Below are 15270 nucleotides of genomic sequence, written 5' to 3'. Positions count from 1 at the left end.
TAAATCTTAGATCCCAGTTCTCTACATTTTATCGTTTCCGAGATATCCACGTTCATATGTACGATTTTTTGTGTTTGTGGGCGTTAAAGTGGGCATGGCAAACTTTGGGTCTATCGATAGGTATTGATGAGAAAAATTCATTTCAGTTAAAATTTTTATTCCAGCATCAAAACTGTAGGAGCCACAGTTTTGGGCGGTTTGTGGGCGTTAGAGTGGGCGTGGTACTCTGCTGAAACAAACTTGCGCTGCGTAAGAAGCTCAGGAATCTGCATGCCAAATCTCAATCTAGCTCTTATAGTTTCCGAGATCTCAGCGTTCATCCGGACGGACAGACAGACGGACCTTCGGACAGACGGACATGGCTAGATCGACTCGGCTAGTGATCCTGATCAAGAATATATATATACTTTATGGGGTCGGAAACGCTTCCTTCTGCCTGTTACATACTTTCCGACGAATCTAGTATACCCTTTTACTCTACGAGTAACGGGTATAAAAACACCAAAGGTATCATTTAAAAAAAAAAATGTTTCTTTCGATTTTTTCTATGGGAGCTATTAGATATTGTTGTCCGATTCGGCTGGTTCCGACTTATATACTACCTGCAAAAAAATAAGACTTTTGGGAAAGTTTAAGCCCGATAGCTTTAAAGCTGAGAGACTAGTTTGCGTATAAAAGGACGGACAGACGGACATGGCTAGAAAGACTCGTCTAGTGATGCTGATCAAGAAGCTTGCAAGCTTTTGACTGAAATCATATCCCCTGAAAGGGTATAAAAATACAAGCTTTCTTGAACAAGCATATAATATAATAATAATGCGTTAAATTAAAAAAATTGTGTTTGTGTCGGAACTAAACAGCTCTTTCCATTTCCATTTACCAACATGGACATGAGTACATTGAAAAATATCTCTGCCATTGTAACCTCCACCATAGGAAATTGTAAAGTTTACTCTGTTTACGATCAAAACTCCTTAATAGGCAATGTAATTATTATTAAAGTAGTTTCCAAATAAATCTAAACGGATTGGTAAACTTTTCCGATAAACTAAAAGAAAAAGGAAAAAAAGAAATCTTACAAATGTTTTTTTTTTAAATAGAATCGTGCAAGAAGCAAGTAGAAAGCTTTAGTGAAGCACGCCGCATAATCTACGAGCATAGAGATAACCTATCAAGTAGACATTGGACTAACATCTCAATGTTGATTTCCAAATTTAACAAGATAAAACGCTATAGTCCATGCCATCGACTAGCAAATACCCGATACTCAGCTAAGGGGAGTGCGAGTGAGATTGAGATATGCAACAAAGCGACTGTTCACATCTACACACCCCGAAACAGCGTCACCTAGCGTCGATTTCTTTATTTGGTTATAACTTTTTAATGGATAACCCGATTTCGACAATTTTTGCTCCTGAACAAAATTAGCATATAATAATAGCTAAAATACAACAAAACGATGCTTGCTTATACTCCAAAGTTTTTCCAATTTTCTTGTTTACTCGCATTTTATAGGATCCCATGACATATTTTAAAGTTAACAACATATAGGAGCAGGTAATAAAAATAAAAAAATTAACTGTTTTAATGCTCTAACAAGTCCAATAAAATATACTTATGAAATCGCTTTAAAAGGAAACAAAAGCATACAGTGGACAATAGATTCCAAGAAAAATAAAAATTAATTCCATTTAAAATGTATAGCTTAGGGGCGGTTTTCCATCACAGAAATTGTAACAAATTTAGGAGTTTCAACTTTGTCGTCAAGTTCCGAAGACACACATTCGTCACATTCACATTCATCATCGTGACAGCTAAAGAGAGCGGACGTGTCTCGCGCGAGCTCCGCGAAAAGTGCAAGAAAGTTGATAAATTAAATGCAAACAAAACACAAAAACTAAACTGGTTAATTTCAAGTAAGCGAAAAGACGCTAAAACCCAAAGAAATTTAGGTTTCAATTATTTTATCTTATAATAATAAATAAGTGCCATGCTAATAAAAGCTCAATGAGCTACGAACAAAATAAAGAGAGACTAAGCTCCGCGAGCCGAAGAGACGGTTACTTTTCGTATGTCAACGCGTGATAGCAAAGTGCAAAAGGCGACCCTACAGTCGGTCGATAGCCAAAGAGCACGATCTTGCTCACCATGCTTACTTACGGCTACCCCTACTCCGACGGCGTGAAGTCAACAATGCAAAACCCCCCACCACCAGTTTCGACCCCTGGCGCACCAACAACATGCAACGGTAAAACTTCAACCACAGCTACGGCTATTATTTCGGAATCGACTGCAACCGCAGCTCTAAATACAACGGCAACAAAAACCACGACAACAAATCAAAACCAAAACAAAATTCAGCCAGCGGGTCCGGCCATACAGACCGGACTAGACCGGTACATCCATATCAAGCGTAAGCTTAGCCCGCAGAATACCGCGGTAGGTAACAAGTCAAAAATAAACCGTGTCCAAATAGAAAATAAATTACCCGGGAGATCCAACAGCAATAGATTTGCGCTTCTAGCAGAAAATGAACCAGAACAGGCTCAGGAGACCCAACCGAAACCTAAGCCCCTAGAGCCCGAGAAAATCTCGAACGCCCTGGGTCAACAAAATTGTTGCGCTGACCGGGGACGGAAACTTGCATGTCGTTCCGGTCACAAAAGGGGATATCCATGAAACCAAGCTTCAGACCAAATCTGAAGAACATTTCCGAGCAGTATCCAAATACCTGGAGGAAGCTAGGAAAAGCTACTACACGTACCAACTAAAAAGCAGCAAGGGCCTGCAAGTGGTACTAAAAGGAATCGAGCCCGACGTAACCGTCAAGGAAGTTATCGATGCTCTCAAGGAAAAAGGGTTTTCTGCAAAGAACGTTAGTAACATTATAAACAGGAAAAAAGAGCCGCAACCACTCTTCTGGGTCGAGCTGGAGCCAGACAGCAGAGTCTTGAAGAAAAATTAAGTACACCCCATTTATAACCTGCAATACTTATTGCACCGAAGAATTAACGTGGAAGAGCCACATAGAAGGAACGGCACAGTGCAATGCACAAATTGTCAGGAGTATGGACACACCAGGGCATACTGTTTACTTCGAACAGTCTGTGTAGTTTGTGGAGACTTTCACAACTCGGCTAACTGCCCTTTCAAGGAAGACCCCAAAAAGAAGAAATGCGTAAACTGCCAAGAAAACCACACGGAAAACTACAAGAAGATGAAGAACCGCATGCGAAAAGTGACAGCAACGCGTCATCAGAATACCCAAATTGCGTACACTTACTCGCGTACGACGCCGGAAGTATTTTTCGGCACGGCTGCAAGATCCTCATTTGGTCAACTAAATACCCAGAAGGGCTTCTTATACGCCGATGCCCTTCGATCGGGGACGGAAAACCCACTCCAGTCTAATCTAGGAAACGCTCAGCAGATCCAAGTAACTCACGAAGCACTCTGGAATCTATGATGGTCACCATGCAACAAAGTATGATGGAATTCATGTCATTCATGAAAACGACCATGCACTGGTTCAAAACCAGAACATGGTGTTACAGCTACTTGCAGCTAAGCAGTCCAAATAACAGATGGCAAATCTACGAATAACAATGTGGAACGCCAATGGCGTTTCACGGCATAACCTTGAAGTAACACAGTTCCTGAATGATAATTATATCGACATTATGCTACTGGTAGAGACGCACCTTTCACCTTCCACTTCCAAATAAGAGGCTACACTTTCTGCCGCTGTCTACTGCCCGCCTCGCTTTACAATTTCTGAAGGACAATTCATGGACTTATACAACTTGCTTGGAGATCGCTTTATAGCTGCAGGGGATTATAACGCCGAACACACGCACTGGGGATCACGCCTTGTGACTCCCAAAGGAAGACAATTATACAATGCAATCATAAAACCAAACAACAAATTAGACTATGTTTCCCCTGGCAGCCCCACATACTGGCCAACAGACCCCAGGAAAGTTCCAGACCTAATAGACTTTGCGGTGACAAAAAACATTCCCCGCAATATAATAAGCGCCAAAGCGGTTTTCTACCTGTTGTCAAACCATTCGTCAAAGCACAAAAACTACAGATCACCCCCTTAGGCTGACGTCGCACAGAACCAACCGGTTAAAATATAACAAGGAAGAAGGCTATAGTCGAGTACCTCGACTATCAGATACCCGTAACTCAGCTTATGGGACCAAAGGGAAATGGAGATATGCAAGCAGCAAAGCGAGATTGAAATGCGCCACCTACCCGTGATCTCAATATATGGGCGCCACAGGTTTGGTCGGCTTGTGGTCGTGGCAATATTTTTTTGGATCAATCGATAGATATTGACAAGGCTAGAGTGGGCGTGGCATATTCGCGTAACAAACTTGCGCTGCGTACAAGGCTACGGAATCTAAAACTGAGATAGTTTCCGAGATATCCGCGTTCATCCGTTTTTTTTTATTCTTAGCTATACCGCGGAACCAGTAGGTGATGGAACACAAGTTTGTATTGGTCTTTTACTCAGGAGGATCAAATTATCAAGGAAAATTAGAAATAGTTTGTGGAACATGTTGGCTGTCTGCCTGTGTGTATCAACGAAAAATTGAATCAACACTTTTATCGACATTACTTCAATACCCCAGTAGTAGTAGTGCAGTGTCTAACTAAGGCGAATCACCAAGGAGGCGGAGGATCTGCTGTACCCAAGATTCGGGAAGATGACGTGGGGCATGGGTAGTGTCTATCTGAGTCTTAAGAAGCGCCACCCCGACGACAAAGGCGCACACATCCTGCAGGCAGGCGAGGTGTAGAAAGACCTAGGTCTAGAAGCCATCGTGGAAGCCGCCCAGGACCTTGCGCTAGACGACTCGGAGGACGAAGAACATGGTGACCTCACCCGTCGAGCGGAGATGAGCAGCCACAGCTCAATCTCCATTAAAGCAGACTTGCGTCGGCGGAGCTATTGATTGTCCTGGAGCAAGGGCTCACAGAGCCATGAATTGCCTCGGGCAATATCGTGGCCGGACTATGGTCCTTAAACTGCAGTACATTCTACTCACCAACGGTAATCAGGAACATAAGCGCCGTACTTGTGCGGAAGGGTATCCATGCTAACCTTATGCCTCATTACAGCTCTGATGGCTTGACTACCGTGATGCTAGAAAGCGAGGAGCAGAGCCTGGTGGTAGCCTCCTGCTACATGGCACACGACAGACCGGCGCCACCAGACGAGCTGAGCAGCTTGGTGGAATTCGGCTCGAAGGATAACTAACTTCTTATTGTCGCAGATGCCAATGCACACCACCGCGTGTTGGGAAGCTCCGACATCAACGACAGAGGTGAGGCACTCTTAGACTTTATTCTATCTACTAACTTATATATAGCAAACGTGGACCTTCGTAGGTCCTTCCTCGTCAAACGTGCTAGATATAACGCTCGTAAGGAGACAGAGTACTTTGGTCTTTGAATGGAGAGTCCTAAAAACACCATCCTTTTCAGACCATAGGTATATACAGTTCAGGTATGTTTTTAAAAGTACTCCAAAGGTAACTGTCTACAGAAACCCCCGGAACACGAACTGGGAAAAGCTTTTAAGGACAGTTACCTCGAAACTCGTGACTAGCCCGGGCGTAGTAAAATCCCTGAAAGACAAAGAAACGTCCCTATAGACCCGGTCCAAGAAATTACTGGATGCGTATCACGCATCATGCCCGACTTCAAGAACAAGGAAAAAGGCCAGGCCACCATGGTGGAATCGGGAACTGACACTCAAAAGAAATAACCTCCGAGAATTCTTCAAAATCGCCAAAAAGGCAGACAATGAGATCATCAACGAGGAATACAAGATTCTACTCAGAGATGACAAGGAGGAATCACGCAGGGCACAAAGAAGGTCGTGGAGAAACTTCTGCTCCAGCATCGAGAACGTCCCGGAAACAGACAGACTCCGGGGGCTGCTTTCGAAGCAACCTACCATACAGAGTCGGACAGTGGTCTGAGGGCAGTAAAGAGGCCCTAACAGCACTTATGCAATCGCAGTTCCCAGGATGCACGGATGTCCCAGACGCCAGCACGCATCAGGACATAGCAACTGGCGAAGAGCGCCCCCGAACAATCTAATAACACCTAGGAAAATCAACTGGGCCATAGATTTCTTTGCAGGCTTTAAGGCACCAGGACTAGATGGAATATTTCCAGCCATGTTACAGGTGACCAAGGAAAGGATCACCCCATGACTATAAGAAATATATTCGGCATGTCTAAGCACGGGCTATATCCCAATCCAGTGGAGGACCTTTCGGCTTGTCTTCCTCCCAAAAGCGGGAAAGTGCCGTCACGCAAGCCCCAAGGATTACAGGCCGAAAAGCTTTACATCTTTCTCACTCAAAACACTGGAAAAGCTGCTGGATCTACACATCAGGAACGATGTAGGAAAACTTATGTCATCCAACCAGCACACCTACACCAATAGGAAATCTGTGGAAACGGCACTACACTCGCTAGTAGTAACCGTTGATAGAGCCCTACACATTAAGGAATATGCACTTGGAGTATTCGTAGATATATCCGGAGCATTCAACAATGTCAAAACGGATGCTATAATGGATCGCCTAGCGACCAACACGTACCCCGCAATAAGCCTCTGGATAAGAAACCTGCTCAGCTGCAGGCGGGTACATTCAGAGTGGGGCAATGGTAAAAGGTACGCCACAATTTGGTGCAAAGACTGCTGCATATTCCAGGCAAAAGCCTTTGCCATAAGAAAAGCGGCAGAAGAGACTCAAAATATAAGCCGACCACATGATGTGGTCAACTTGTTCGTGGACAGCCAAGCGGCGATAAGATCCATGCAGTCGTCAACGGTCAGTTCAAAAAATGTACTGGCGAGCAGGTAGGCACTACACAGCCTCAGCACGAAAAAGTCAGTGCGGATCTCTGGCAACGAGACAGTTGACTTTCTTGCAAACGGCGTAGAGCTGACGAACGACAGAACGGAGAACGTGCCTTTCTCCCTACGAACGCTATAAAGCGCCCTGGAGAAACAGGCGGACACGCGAGCAAATAGCAGGTGAAGAAATACCAAGATTTGCCGAATCTCTAGAAATTTGTACAAAGAGCGCAACGATAAACTCAGTCACTATGTACTGCATATACCACGGAAAGACTGCAGACTGTTGGTGGGAATCCTCACAGGCCACTGTCTGGCCGCATCACACGCAACCACACTCGGAATACTCAATAGCCGCACCTGAAGAAAAGTCGATGAAACGGGGGCTATCGAAACCCTGGAACATCTGATCTGCACTTGCCCGGCTCTCTCGCGAGCAAGAAGAAGATACCTCGGTGCCCCAGTACTGGCATCACTAGGAGACGCCTCCAGCAGGAAACCAGGCGAACTTCTTGCTTTCGCCAAAAACACCTAACCTTACCTATACTACAAGTCACTACAAGAAGTCAGTACAGACAGAAATATCTTTGCGCAGGGAAAAAGCAATCACAGCTATGAGTAGCGCTACTTAAACGGGTGACCATAATTAAAGATAAAAAAGGAGCAATACTGTCAGAAATCTGGTATAGCCAAGAACTTGTTAAGAACATGAACAAATTATTACTTAATAAGGAAGAACGCTGTAGTCGAGTACCTCGACTATCAGATACCCGTTACTCAGCTAAAGGGACAAAGGGGAAATGGAGATATGCAAGCAGCAAAGCGAGTCTGAAATGCGCCACCTACCGGCGGTAGACAGATTTAAGCGTTATGGGCGTTAGAGTGGGCGTGGCAATTTTTTTTTGATCAATAGGTATTGACGAGACCAATACATTTCAGTTAAAATTGTTTATCTAACATGAAAAATGTTTGTTTGATTTTTTTTGCCCTTTGCCTTTTTGAAAAATTTTTTTTTAATTAAACGAGATGCTCGACTATAGTGTTCTTCCTTGTTTTTATACTACATTTTTCCGAGTCTTTTCCCAAAGAAAATTAATAGTAACTGAAAATCTGCTAATATTTTCAAAAAATAATTTTGCAGTTACTATTAATTTTCTTTGAGAAAATGTTTAGCACCAAAAAATGTTTTGTTTTGACAAAAATTCGACATTTTTATTAAGTGCTAAATGGGTTAAAAAGTGTTGTACCATTCAAACGGAATTCAAATGACTTTTCCAATGATGTCAAATTGTACATGAAGCAGGTTCAAATTTTGAGTATATTTAACTTTTGTTTGCCTACTGGTGAATATCTTCTAAATTATTGGTACGATCGAAATTTAAAGAGCTTTCCGACTTTTAGAAAATACAAAATAATCACAGAAACATCAAGATCAAGATCAATAGTACACTTCAATTTATTAGCGAGTGCGTTTTGAAAAAGCATACATAACGATTTATGTGTTTTTGGCACTAGTTTTACGATTTTCCTAAGTACATTTTTTTTCATTATTGAGAAGTAAAAAAAAAAAAATTATATACTGGAGTAGAAGAGAATATGATTTAAAAAAAAACGAATTTTATTGATATGATATAATAGTCCAATTTTTTAAAAATTAAATTCAAAGTTCTAGAAATATTAAAAAAAAATGATATTCATAAGAATAAAAGAAAATATTTTAAAAAACACAGAAGTTATAAATTGTCTTATGTACCACCTGCAATATAAATCAAATTTATGGGAAGGGGTCATCCCGATTGCTTTAAAAGTGAGAGATTAGTTAGCGTAGGAACGGACAGACGGGCATGGCTAAATCGACTCGTCTAGTGATGTTGATCAAGAATATATATACTTTATGGGGTCAGAAACGTCTCCTTCACTGCGTTTCAAACTTCTGACTGAAATCATTACACCCTCTGCAAGGGTATAAATATTGGGAAAACTATTTAAACCAGCGGTCGGCACACACATACCATCACGAGTTTGCCTTGCATTAGTGTGAGTGTAAAAAACACGAAGTTGGCACGCAGCGCGCTGATGCCTGACGTTTCTCTGCTTTGCACTGAGAACCTTTGCCGCAGCAGCAAAAAAGCGCGCCGAAGCTGAGAAAAAAAGACCAGAGAGCGAGCAACGGATGGACATAACAATTTCCTATACTCACTTATTTAAGCAAATAAACATAGAATAACTACAAATACTCCTTTTAAAAAAAATTTTTTTTTACACAACCTATATATTATTATTAATTTAATTCTTATATATTTATTTGTATAAATAGTTTTTATAGATTACCGAGTATTATCGATATTTAAGCGTTCATACGGACAAACGGACATGGCTAGATCGACTCGGCTATTGATCCTGGTCAAGAATATTTCTTCTATATGTTACATACTTTCCCTTTTACTCTACGAGTAAATAGTATAACTATATCTATTTTTCCATAGATTTCGTCCAAAATTGTCTTGTTTGGTTCATTTGGACGGTAACTTTAAAATTATGCATGTCTCTGTTTTTTGTTGGACTTTTTCAAATCTTTTACGATATACAAGGGTGGTCAAAAGTATTTTCACAAAAAAAAGTTAAATATACTCATAATTTGAACTTACATCTTGTTAACTTTGGCATCAATGGAAAGGTAATTTAAATGCCGTTTGAATTATACAATACATTTCTTAACCCATTCAGTACTTATTGAAAAGGACGAATTTGTGTGAAAATGTCCTTTTTGAACTTTTTTCCTCGCCTTGAAAAAATTAAATTTTTTGATGCAAAAAGTTTCTTCAAACAAAAATAATAGTAACTGCAAAAAGAATTTTTCAAAAATCATTTTGCTTATATTTTTTATGATTTTTTAAAGGTGACAATGTCGGAAAAAATTTGTATGAAAAAGAGAAAAATATGGCTAAAATGCATGTTTCTAAGCATTTTCAAAAAATCTTAAAAAATATAAGCAAAATGATTTTTGAAAAATTCTTTTTGCAGTTACTATTTTTTTTGTTTGAAGAAACTTTTTGCATCAAATTTAAGTTTTCAAGGCGAGGAAAAAAGTTCAAAAAGGACATTTTCACACAAATTCGTCCTTTTCAATAAGTACTGAATGGGTTAAGAAATGTATTGTATCATTCAAACGGCATTTAAATTACCTTTCCTTTGATGCCAAAGTTAACAAGATGTAAGTTCAAATTATGAGTATATTTAACTTTTTTTTTGTGAAAATACTTTTGACCACCCTTGTATATACCACAGACGCCTTACGGTCACTAAATTGTTAAAATATTCCACATTTTCAAAGTTGGACGAATTGTAGCTTACAATACATTCAACATAGCCGATTAATTTACTCAGAAAAATTAAGGAGTGACATTATAATTGTAAGCTAAAACATAGATAAACTAAATTTGTTAGGCGCAACTCGAGATATAACTAAACCCATGGAGATACCAAAAAAACTTTTCCCGACTTTTGTTTAATATTTTTAATCTAACAAAATAAATACGAATAGTACAATATAGCTACATTTCCGTTGAGCTCACCCTCCGATTTTGTTCTAAGTCCACGTATTTTCGATATCCCGATTACGAACAACAAATATATTAACAAATTTCGTTTTCATCATAATTATAATTTTTTTTTCTGATTTTCCCAAAGTATCCTTAAAGTCAAAATGGTTTCACACATAACTGAAAGATATTAAAACAAAAAAGGAAGTTAACTTCGGCAAGCCGAAGTTTGTATACCCTTGCAGTTAACAATATAAAATTTAATTCGAAATTCTTAAAAATACAAAAAAAAAATTTCCGATCGTTCCTATGGCAGCTATATGATATAGTCGTCCGATTTTGATAAAATTAAATTCGAAATTCAGAACTAATTAAAAAATGTTATTTCCAAGCGTAGGAGCTTATATGTTAAAAAACACCGAAGCTATAATTTGTTTCATATTATTTTCTCACCAATTTTACGAGCGTTCCTATGGCAGCTATATGATATAGTCGTCCGATTTTTATAAAATTAAATTCAAAATTCAGAACTATTAAAAAATGTTATTTCCAACCGTAGGAGGTTATATGTTAAAAAACACCAGAGATATAATTTTTAACATTTTTTTTTTTCCGATTATTCCTATGGGAGCTATAAGATATAGTTTTCTGATCCGGCTGCTGCCGACTTATATACTACGTGCAAAAGAAAGAAGACTTTTGGGAAAGTATAAGCCCGATTGCTTTTAAACTGAGACTAGTTTGCGTAGAAACGGACGGACATGGCTAGATCGACTCGTCTAGTGATGCTAATCAAGAATACATATATATACTTTATGGGGTCGGAAACGTCTTCTTTACTGCGTTGCAAACTTCTGACTGAAATCATAATATCATTATCAGGGTATTTTCATTTTATCTTCCAACTTGTACCTCTATTATTATATATAATTTACATTTTATTCTGAAAACCATGTGGTTTACATTTAAATTTTTGCATGTATAATAATAATGAACAAGTAAAAATGTTTGAAGATATTTTCAAATTACTCAAATAACGGTTTTACTATATTATTTTCAAGATAATAATATTTGCGCCCACTTTCATTATTTTTCAAGTATTAAAGGATATTGAAGATAAACGGAAGTTCACCCTTTTACTTTAACTGTCAAATAAACATTTCTTAAGTTGCCATTACTAATTTTTATGAAAAGTATAACCTGATATTCTCTTATTACTTGAATTTCATTTGTAAGCATGATCTTACCATTTTGCATGTTTGGGGAATTCATTTGAAGATTAGATAATTGGGGCCCATGTTGCTGCTGAGGCTGCGCTACAGCTCCTACGATAGCTGCTACTGTGGGAGCTGTTGTTGGTTGCTGCTGTAGTACTGGACCATTTTCTAGTAATGCTGAAATAAGGACATATTTTTAAGTGAGAACTTTTCGTATGTCTGGCCTGTCGTCCTACATGTATTGTGTTTTGCTACTGCAGCAAATGCAATTGTTGGTGTTGCTTGGATCACAGATGGGGCTTGGAGATTGACGCTGATCGTTGCCGAACCGGCATTAGGTGTAGCTGCTGTGGCGGCATTAGATGCACCTGCTGTGGCGGCTGCGATACTGGAGCCGCTGTGGCCAGGCGTTGGAGCGTGTGGCTGTACCGCAGGAATATTACCACTGGATATTGATTGTGCTGCTCCCGTCCCTGTGGAGTTGAAATTTCCACTGCTACCGTTTTGCGGCTGAAGTGTAGAGGCTGCGATGAGTGAAGATGCTGTGGACAGCTGTGGCTGGATTTTGCTGGGAGTTGAACTGGCAATCTTATTGACTTGAACTGCATAAGGATTTACGGTAAATATAACGGACATTCAACGGATACTATCTCCAAAAACTTACCATCACTACTTAAAGGCGGCTTGGTCGTCGCTCGTACGGGTGTTGGCTTAATAAGGTGCTGTGTCTGCAAACAGAAGTAAACCATTTATTGCGTAATTTATATATATTTATACATACTTTCGATTTGCTGTTGGCATTGCTTTCGTTGATCTTGTTACGTTTATCACCAACCCCTCCTCCACCACAATTTATAGCAACTGTGCCACATGCTGCTTCTATAGACGTGGTGACCGATGATGTGGCTGAAATTGTTTCGCTCGCACTTCCTCCGTTGTTGCCATTTGACGTCGTCGCCTGCTGCTGCTGAAACAGTGCTGCGCTGGCTGCGCTGCTGCCACTACTGGACAGTGGCTGCGACGGTGTGTTTAAAATTTGTTGAACCGTGACGGGTGACTGTGATGGACTGCCTCCGGAGGTAACGCTACTTGGGGACCCACTTGTCTCGTTACTGTTGTTACTATCTGTCGTGGCCGTTCCGCTAAGCTCAACTTCGTCGAGTCCGATAATATCATCATAGATGAACTCATTTTCTTCAAAGTCCGGCTCTTGAGATGAATCAATGTAGTATTCGACATCGTCCTTGATCTTGTTCACCTGTTCTGCTTCGACTCCGTCGTTGTCGAGCAGCCTGAGCAGAGTCTCTAGTTTTGTTATATGGAATTTATGCCGGTCCAGCTTCCCTCTCAGGTCATCCATTCGCTCTTGTTTGTCACGATCCAATCGTTTCTTTTTACCTGCCAGCAACGATTCGATCTCGCTCTCATACTGGTCAATTTGAATTTGAAGTGAACTTATTGAACTGGTTAACCAATTGCGGGCGTCATCTTTGATCCGCTGGGCAGGATCCATCTTTTGTGCAGCGCCCAAACCTTCCTTGGAGTACGCTTTTGTTTTTGTCTCGCGCTCCACCACTTTAAAGCGTTCCATTTGCTGAAAATAAATAATTCAAAATGCATACTCAAAAACAAAGGGAAAAACCTACGGTTTCAATGAGCCTACGATTTTCAAGAAGCGAGCTTTTATCCTTGATTTCGGCCGATGCAATCCATGATTTGATCTGATCGCGCAATCGCTGCAGCTTCTTAATTTCCTTTTTAAGATCTGCCTCGTACTTTTCTTGCAGATGTTTTTGCTGATAGAGATGACATGTCGATTTTTTAATCGGCAAACAATAGTACTCCAATTTTTAGACTTTTTAACTCACCTTCTGATTGGTGTTTGTAGCATTGTGTACTTTTTTCCAAATATCCTCAAACGTTTCAACACCCTCTGCTACCTTTTTTAAACATCGATCAATTTCGCCTGGTCAAAAGATTATGTTTATAGTTTTAGATATTGGAACCACTCTCAGAAGGAAGTTTTGTTTACCTTGCAGTTTTCTCGTTGCAGCCATAGCTATGTGTGCTCTTGTGGATTTTGGTGACGCAAAAAGACAGACATAGTCTGCTGTTAGATGTGGCGGTGATTTGGTTACAATACCGTTTATCTGGATAAGAGATGGTGGAAAATTGGAGCCTACAACTGGGTGCGCATGCACGCACACAACTAACGCGGCGTGGCGTCGAAATATTCCGAGATTCGACAGTTCAGTTTCGTAGAGGCGCGCAAGTATCCGTGCACCCAGTTCAATGGAAAGACTTACAGGAAAACGCAGATGCTCAGCTCCTGGACAATGAATATTTACCTTGGGTCAGCCGCAACCCTTCCCCCAATACCAAAAGACTAATAATCTCGGACGTCGATCTTATTCTGCTTTACAGAGATACTAGGTCGTCGTCCGTGAATAAAAGATTTTGGATTTTTAGCTTATTGAAAAGCTCTGCGATATGGAGGAGGCGCAAAACGTAGCGATTCTGCGCTGTAGATTTGATATTGATATTCACATTAACTATGTGCTTTGGCTAAACAAATGCATAGATTAATGCATTCAAACATTTAAATACACTCATAAAAACTTGTCGCTTGCTTTTGGTCTTTTCTTCTTCGCATATTCCGCCATCTTGGAATATATACCAAGAGTACATTATAACACATATCTATATATATTCATTATATTGCTTGGTGGCCCTCAACTAAGGCAACTTATACCCTTTGCACACAGCTCAAAAGAGTTGTAGCGGCATATTCACACCAGCCACCACTATTGCTCAAGAAACATGTAAACGCCAGGTGAACTATTTATACATTATTATTTGTAGGGTGAACGAATTATAAATAGTTTTACTGGCAATAAGCTTTGTTTGTTGACAACGAACAAGTCAACAGAAGAATTCTCAGGGCCGATATATGCCATATATTATCTACGCAAGGTGGCGCTATTGCTGTGTCTGCTATCTTGGGAACAATCGCTTTTCGACTAATCGCTTTAGAGCACAATCGAATCAATATTCCACTGTGATTGTTCAGAATTTTTTCGAGCTTAGGTTATTTCTGTACCTTCCGTTTCGGCATTTCTTGAAAAGGAAATGTATTTAAACTTGCCACGAAGGACATTCGCTGGAGGTTGATTATTTCCTTAAAAACCGAGCATATCAATAATTATTTTCAATATGATATGTCGATTTTTTAATCGGCAAACAATATTACTACAATTTTTAGACTTTTTAACTCACCTTCTGATTGGTGTTGGTCGCATTGTGTACATTTTTCCAAATACCCTTTTTTTAAACATCGATCAATTTCGCCTGTTCAAATGATTAGACTTATAGTTCCAGATATACGCTGGAGGTTTATCATTTCCATTAAAATCGAGCATATCAATCTTTCTTTTCAAGATGAGATCAATTGCTGGGATCCCCGCCGTTGGAAGGCTCCTTGGGCCAGCACCAACAATAAATTCCTTATAACGGCGCGATTGCAGTTAAAATGCATTCCCTTCTAGAAAAAAAATCGCAAAACGTCAAAAACAAAAACTACCTAATCCCGTAAAAAATACTGAATGAAATCATTGCAATACCAACT

General features: G+C 40.0%; 1 protein-coding gene across 6 annotated transcripts in view; it reads right to left on the bottom strand.

The window, feature by feature from the left end:
* LOC119562313 (CCR4-NOT transcription complex subunit 3) overlaps positions 1-14930 on the bottom strand; it is a 42938-nt gene extending 28008 nt beyond the window's left edge. Inside the window, exons 1-8 of one of the 6 annotated variants that reach the window (XM_037875470.1) lie at positions 13994-14313; positions 13678-13795; positions 13514-13611; positions 13292-13441; positions 12427-13239; positions 12310-12373; positions 11882-12247; positions 11676-11822 (exon numbers count right to left, since the gene is read on the bottom strand). In XM_037875470.1, coding sequence (XP_037731398.1) covers positions 11676-11822; positions 11882-12247; positions 12310-12373; positions 12427-13239; positions 13292-13441; positions 13514-13611; positions 13678-13702 — 1663 coding nt within the window. In that variant the 5' untranslated portion in view covers positions 13703-13795; positions 13994-14313. Of the gene's footprint in view, positions 1-11675; positions 11823-11881; positions 12248-12309; positions 12374-12426; positions 13240-13291; positions 13442-13513; positions 13612-13677; positions 14315-14921 lie in introns of those variants that run through there. The other 5 variants (XM_037875469.1, XM_037875471.1, XM_037875472.1 and 2 more) reach the window with 5 other exon arrangements.
* Between the last annotated feature and the right edge of the window lie 340 nt (positions 14931-15270).

The sequence above is a fragment of the Drosophila subpulchrella genome, unplaced genomic scaffold (assembly GCF_014743375.2).
Source record: "Drosophila subpulchrella strain 33 F10 #4 breed RU33 unplaced genomic scaffold, RU_Dsub_v1.1 Primary Assembly Seq420, whole genome shotgun sequence".
Lineage (NCBI taxonomy): Eukaryota > Metazoa > Arthropoda > Insecta > Diptera > Drosophilidae > Drosophila > Drosophila subpulchrella.
This window is presented reverse-complemented; position numbering and strand designations above follow the sequence as displayed.